This window comes from Raphanus sativus, unplaced genomic scaffold (assembly GCF_000801105.2).
Source record: "Raphanus sativus cultivar WK10039 unplaced genomic scaffold, ASM80110v3 Scaffold0654, whole genome shotgun sequence".
Classification (NCBI taxonomy): domain Eukaryota; kingdom Viridiplantae; phylum Streptophyta; class Magnoliopsida; order Brassicales; family Brassicaceae; genus Raphanus; species Raphanus sativus.
In genome coordinates, this window is record NW_026615971.1 from 1 (window position 1) to 7,181 (window position 7,181).

General features: G+C 34.1%; 2 protein-coding genes across 2 annotated transcripts; both read left to right on the forward strand.

The window, feature by feature from the left end:
* The first annotated feature begins 6 nt into the window (after positions 1-6).
* On the forward strand, positions 7-1,625 carry LOC108845591 (putative cullin-like protein 4). The gene is made up of 5 exons (XM_056997464.1): positions 7-151; positions 240-675; positions 765-951; positions 1,047-1,172; positions 1,257-1,625. Exons 1-5 carry the CDS (start codon positions 46-48, stop codon positions 1,593-1,595), a joined length of 1,194 nt encoding a protein of 397 aa, XP_056853444.1. The 5' UTR covers positions 7-45; the 3' UTR covers positions 1,596-1,625.
* Positions 1,626-4,289: 2,664 nt separating this feature from the next.
* On the forward strand, positions 4,290-6,355 carry LOC108846203 (putative cullin-like protein 4). The gene is given in 6 exon segments (XM_018619429.2): positions 4,290-4,474; positions 4,562-4,674; positions 4,753-5,084; positions 5,166-5,352; positions 5,442-5,567; positions 5,642-6,355. Coding segments are annotated over 6 exon segments (1,263 nt in total). The 5' UTR covers positions 4,290-4,332; the 3' UTR covers positions 6,005-6,355.
* The last annotated feature ends 826 nt before the right edge of the window (positions 6,356-7,181 follow it).

Here is a 7,181-nt window from a genome sequence, read left to right on the forward strand (position 1 = left end):
CATGACGCTGAATATCCAAACGTTGTTGTTAATTTGGAATCGGCTATGGTGAATCCACCATACTCAATTAGTGACGACGACGACGACGACTATCCTCCAAAGATCTCCCCTACTCGGCGAGTTTTCAATCTCAACCTCTGCCGTAATAAACGTATTTTGTCTATTCAGAAAAACTCCTTTCTTCGATTCTTATGTGTTTGTGTGCTTATTGGCTTTCTTCATGTTTTGATATCTGTCAGCTGACCCCAAAGTTTTCTTGGACGAGGCTTGGATACTTCTAGAGCCAGCTCTCACAAGCATCTTACATGAAGAGAACCTAGACCGTTTCTGCTTCGCTGAGATTTCACAGGCTGTTGATAAGACATCCTGCAATCCTTCATCCAGCGAAGACCTTTCCAACCTGATTGTAGATGTCTGTGGCACATATATTTCCACAACCCTGCAGTCTTTGGCAGTGCATTGCAATGATGATGATCCATCTCTGCTCTTGCTTCCCTTGGAGAAATTTTGGCTGGAGTTTCCTAAGAAATTACGGTTTATCTGTGAAATTGCTGGAGCTGGTGGACCAAACTTGTGGGAATTGGGTCTTAATCTTTTACCAAGAAAGCTCTTCTTGGCCTCTCAAATTTGTGACAAGGTTCGAACCTTCATTCTACTTCGCGTTACAGATCAAAGGTAACGTTCCTGCTGTCTACTTTCATGATTTTTAGGCGTTTGGATATACTGACTGACTGACTCTTTTTTTTCTTTCTTTCTTTCTCTAGATTAGGCAAGCCTGTTAACATGAGTCAGCTAGAGAATCTTATGTATATGTTTCGTTGGAATCCTTTCCGCGATTCGGGCTTCTTGAAGAAGCCCTTTCTTGACTCAACTGCTGAGTTTTACGCTGCAGAAGCAAAACAAGTCCTTGAACAGTCTTCTGACCTTCCCCAGTACTTGAAATATGTCGATGTACGTACCATTTCTTCTCTTTCTACATTTGTAGGTTTGTTTGAATGTATTTTCCCCTGAGTAGCTCTCTACCTTGTTCTTTTTTTTTTTTGCAGCGAAGGGTTGGTGAGGAGACGAAAAAATGCATAAACCTCCCCCTTTTCTCTTGCTTCCAGGATGAGCTGCTTGAAGTTGTCAACAGGGAACTCTTGGGGGTTCATGCTCGTGCCCTTCTTGAAAAGGTTCTTCTTTCCTCCTCCTTTTCTCTCTCTTTTTTTTTTCTTTTCGTTACCAAACTTGTCTTAAGTACATGTGGTTGGTTGCAGGGTTTTGAGAAGCTAATGGATGAGAGACCCTGGGAGGCTCTTCGTATGATGTATGATCTCTTCTCCCAGGCGGGTTTAGTGTGTCATATCAAAGATGCACTGAGCTCCTACATTTGTCAAACTGTTGAGAAGATTTTAAAGGAAGAAGGCTCGTCCCTGGCTGAGTTCAAGGCTCACGTTGGTAAGATATGTTGTACTTACTTTGCCGAAGATCCGTTGTTGGAGATGACCTTCCACAAGTTTTTTGAAGGTCTTGGAGTGTATGTCTCTCCTGGCTCTTCTCCTTTCCGTGATCCATCCGCAGACGAGATGTATCGAAGCCCTCATTGGTTGTTTTAACAAGTTTGTTTTTTTATTATGTCTACTAGTCCCCATTAATTAAGTTTATTATATAATTAATATGATTTTATGTTAGTAATATAACATTAAATATAAATGATGGAAGATACATGAATTGTTATTAAATATTTATTATTAAAATCTTTGATTATCATTTATTTACTTTAATAATATTAGGTAATTTTGTAGCTTCTATTTAAGAAAATAATGAAAACACTAATAGCATAATATTTATTTAATTTTTGATTAATTTTTTTTGTCATCAACCTAAAACATATTCATATTGACTCTGTAAACCATATCAATAATTAAGTTTACTTTTATGATTAGTTTAATAAAGAATATAATATATATTTAATGACCAATATATTTTTCTAGGAATTTTTGAGGTGTCATATCTAAAACGTTCTAATGTTTTTTTTAATATATCAGGGATATGAATTTTATAGCCAATATAAAATCAAAGCTAATATCTATTCTATTAATTCTTCAATATGTCCTATTGATATTTAGTTGTGTCCAACTGATTTTTTTTATAACTGTATCTAATAATTTAATTAAATCAACAACACGTTCTCTTTGTATAATAAGCAGTTACGTTTTCTTCCAACACTAAGAAGGAGTTTTTGTCGGTTTATAATTTTAAAATTGGGCCATGGGCTTCGATGTCGTTTTAAAAATCAACTGATTTGTTACATTTGGTCTGATTGCAATGGCCATATAAATTTATATTGCTTTCTTAACCACATTTAGGTTTATGGTTAATTTAATTTTAATAGAAGAAGACTAATAATATTGATTATTAAAACCATAATTTTATATAAGATTACTATTATATCTATAATAATTTATAGATACAGTGAAACCTCTATAAATTAATAATGTTGGGACTACACCAAAACTATATTTTTTTATTAATTTATAGAGATTATTAGTTTATCGAGATACTAATTGAACCAAAAACTCATTTGGGACTACCAAATTATATTAATTTATAGAGATATTAATCTATCGATTATTAATTTAAAGAGGTTATACTGTATTTGTTTACTATTATATCTATTAGCATAACTGTATATATATATATATATTATTTATAGTTTGCATTGCAATATTTTTAATAAACTAAAAAATTAGTATATTTTAATTTTAAAATAAATCTTCAATTTGTATTCATAAATTTATGATTAGAAAGTTAATAATAAAATAGTAATAATTAATTTCAGACATATTTACAGAAAAAAATACAAAACAACACTATATATGCGCTTCAAGCACAGATCAAGATCTAATATAGGTCTAACATTTTACCGGACCCGAAGAACCAAACTAGAACGGATCCGAAAATACAGGTTCAGATCCGAGTCTATGCTAAAATATTTATTGGATCTTTTTTATGGGGACCCACAAGTTTCGGTTTGGATCTACGTTCTACAAGAGACCCAATCGGGTATTCGAAATACTCAAAAATTATTATATATTAGGTAAATTTGGATGATTTTGTGTATTTTGGATATTTCAGATATTTTTTTAAGTTTCAGGTTCATGTTTTTAGGTATAATTTCAGGTTTCGGGTAAATTTTAGATTTCTAAAAAATATAATTTGGGTGTTCGGGTAAAATTTGAGATACCTTTCGGGTTTTCGGATCTGATTTTGGGTAAGTTTCAGATATATTTTCTCCAGGTATTTTTAGGATTTGCAGGTACTTTTCGAGTTTTCAAATTCAGTTTGGATATGTCTAGGCCTAATCTGAATAGATAAATATGATTACAAAAAATGGATTTATAATTATAAAGAAACGAGTGTATGCCGGCCAACTTTAAATTACTATTATTTCTACAGTAAATCAAATAGATTTTGATTAAGATTTATATACATATATGACTACAAAAAAATATGATTAAGAAAAAAACACAAGTTCGTGACAAAAAAAAAAAGAAAAAAACACAAGTATTACAATTAAATATCTAGAAAAAGTTAAACAAAAATATACATGTCCTTTTGAAAGGGTGGATCAGAATCTAGATTCTGAAGACCGAATGTTCTCAAATATTAAAAAAAATAGTTTCATTTAAAATAAAAAATCATATAAACTTTTTAAAATACACAAAAACAGATTTTATCAATATATAACGGGTCTATAGCAAAAAAAACAATAGTTTTAAAATATTAAACTTTTTATTTAAATTAAAATACTAAAATTACTGTGAAATAATTCACAAGTTTAACAGCAGGTTAATAAACAAAAATCATAATACGGGTAAGAATTATTTGGAGTCTTCAAAATTTTGGTCATATTTAAAATAACAAAAATAATTCATACAATAATTTTAAATAAATTTCATAAAATTCTTAACAAATATAATTTATCAAGGATAAAAAATATTCATGACATAAACTTAATTTTTTCAACAAAAAATATACCCGCCCTCTGAAGGGCGGGTCAAAATCTAGTTTTGATTTTAATTTCAAAACTGACTGGACGAAACTTTATTCATAGTTCCTTGAACACAAGTTTCTTTTTCCTTTTAAAAACGGAGCCAAAGCGAACTTTTAAAAAAAATGTTTTTGAAGATGATAAAATAATCAAAACACCAAATGATAAAATAAATTGTTTAATTCATAAAAAAAATTATAATAATTTTTCCATGTTAATTTGATTTTATCCTTTTGGCAACAACCTTAAAATAAAAGGCAAGAGGCAAGAACCCTAAAAATTTTCCTTGTATATTTTCCATGACGCTGAATAACGATGTTGTTAATTTGGAATCGGCTATGGTGAATCCACCATCCTCAATTAGTGACGACGACGACGATCCTCCGAATATCTCCCCCCCTGCTGTGCGAGTTTTCAACCTCAACCTCTGCTATAATAAACGTATTTTGTCTATTCAAAACTCTTTTCTTAGATTCTGTATTTGTGGGCTATCTTCATGTGTTTTTTTTTATTTTTGATATCTGTCAGCTGACCCCAAAGTCTACGTGGACGAGGCTTGGATACTTCTAAAGCCAGCTCTCACAAGCATCTTACATGAAGAAGACGACCTAGACCGTTTCAGCTTCGCTACGATTAACCATGTATCTTCTTGTTGTTTCCCTTACTTGATTATTATTATTATTCTTCGTTCAGTTCGTTCTTAATAGCTATCTGCACAGGCTGCTGCTAGGACATGGTGGAATGAGTCATCAGGAGAAGCCTTTTCCAACCTGATTCTAGAGGTCTGTGGGATATATATTTCCACAACCCTGCAGTCTTTGGCAGTGCATTGCAATGATGATGATGATGATCCCTCTCGTCTCTTGCTTCTCTTGGAGAAATCTTGGCTGGATTTTCCTAAGAAATTAGAGCATATCTGTAGCATTGTTGGAGTTGGTGGAAAAAAATTGTGGGGTTTGGGTCTTAAGCTTTTACCCACAAAGCTCTTCTTGGTCCCTCAAATTTGTGACAAGGTTCGAACCATCATTCTGCATCTCATTACAGATCAAAGGTAACCTTTCTCCTATTGTCTTTTTTTTTGTAGGCTTTGGATATACCTGACTCTTTTTTCTTTCTTTCTTTCTTTCTCCAGATTAGGCAAGCCTGTTAACATGAGTCAGCTAAAGAATCTTATGGATATGTTTAGTGGGGATCCTTTCCGCAAATTGCGCTTCTTGGAGAAGCCTTTTCTTGACTCCACTGCTGAGTTTTACGCCGCAGAAGCAAAACAAGTCCTGGAACAGTCTTCTGACCTTTCCTTGTATTTGAAACATGTCAATGTACGTACCATTTCTTCTCTTTCTAATCTACATATTATAGGTTGTTTGTGTGAATGTATTTTCCCCTGAGTAGCTTCTTCTTTTTGCAGTGAAGGGTTGGTGAGGAGAAGAAAAAATGCAGAAGCCTCTCCCTTTTCTTTATATTCCAGGATGAGCTGCTTGAAGTTGTCTACAGGGAACTCCTGGGGGTTCATGCGTGTGCCATTCTTGAAAAGGTTCCTTTCCTCCTCCTTTGTGGTTTTTGTTTTTCGTGAGCAAACTTGTCTTAAGTACATGTGGTTGGTTGCAGGGTTTTGAGAAGCTAATGGATGATAGACACATTGAGGCCCTTCGTATCATGTATGATCTCTTCTCCCAGGCGGATTTAGTGGGTCATATCAACGATGCCCTGAGCTCCTACATTTGTCAAACTGGAGAGAAGATTCTAAAAGAAGAAGGCTCGTCTCTGGCTGAGTTCAAGGCTCACGTTGATAAGATATGTTGTACTTACTTTTCCGGAGATCCTTTGTTGGAGAAGACTGCCCAAACGTGTTTTGAAGGTCTTGGAATGTCTGCCTCTCCTGGCCCTTCTCCTTTCCTGGATCCATCCGACGAGGAGATGTTTGAACTAGGAAGCTCAGGGCCTCTTCCTACGAGTCATTGGTATTTTTAACAAGGGTTTTTTTATTATGTCTCACTTTTTACTAGTCCCATTAAATTGCTACGATTGAATTTAGGCCATGCTGCTTCTGGATGTTTCTTTTTTATTATTATTATCATTATGAATTGTTCACCTCATAGCTCTGAGAGCACTTCTTTTTGTGTGTGTGAAAGTTTAGATGTATTTGGTCGTATTATTTTGAGTTATATACACGCAATGTTTGGGAAGATACTAGGTGTGGTTTGAGCCGTAGAGAGTGGTATGAACAGAACGCCATTACCCTAGAGAGTAGTATGAACAAAGTAATGAGAAAATACCTTTAAACAACGTGGACTAAGAAGCAGCTGGTTTAATCCGGTTTGTTTCGAATTCTTTTTTTTTGTTATTTGGTCAAAGATCCACTTCTTGATCTAATCAAAGACGTTGAAATGTCAATTTCTTGTAGGGACCGGTACAGCCGCAGGAGACGTGGCTTTCCCAAAAGGGGAAAGAGAATTTAGCTTCCGTATTGAAGCGGTATAAACGTTGGTTATCTAGTAAACCGATCGGTATGAATCAAGATGAACATGTGAGTCTTATGATAATCAAAAGAACGTTGAGAGGACGCCTAAGAATCAAAACTTTTGCTTTCTGATTGCTCATCTGCTTCGTTATTGTGTATTACGAAAATAATGGATTTTTGTTGCTTCAGAACTTTTTGGGTTCTCTTGTTAATTTGGTTGTAATGTTATGCTATAGCATATAGGCCATATATAGCTACAAACCGAGTCCGGTTCTGTGTAATTTGTTGCGTAATCATAAACTAGTTCCGTTGGTTTAAGTTAAAATCTTCTGAACCAGGTCTCATTGATGCTAACGTTGTGTTGTACACGATGATGTAACATGAATTCAACATTCATTGAAACAAAATATCGGGTAAACTTGTATCTTGTTCAATAAGGTGTTGTCACCATCGCTATTGCATGTACAACAAAGGTCAACATGAACGTGTTTCATATCTACTACACTCCTTATTGGCCTAATATAGAAACAAAAATAATATCTCTTACTGGGCCTTGGTTTTTAAGAAGACACTTCGTTCCGATTGCTATATGAGCGTATGGTATCAACGGTATTCAAGCATTAACTCAAGAAGACACGAATCAACTAAACACAATTGATTCGTGTATAAATGGAATTACGGAAGTGT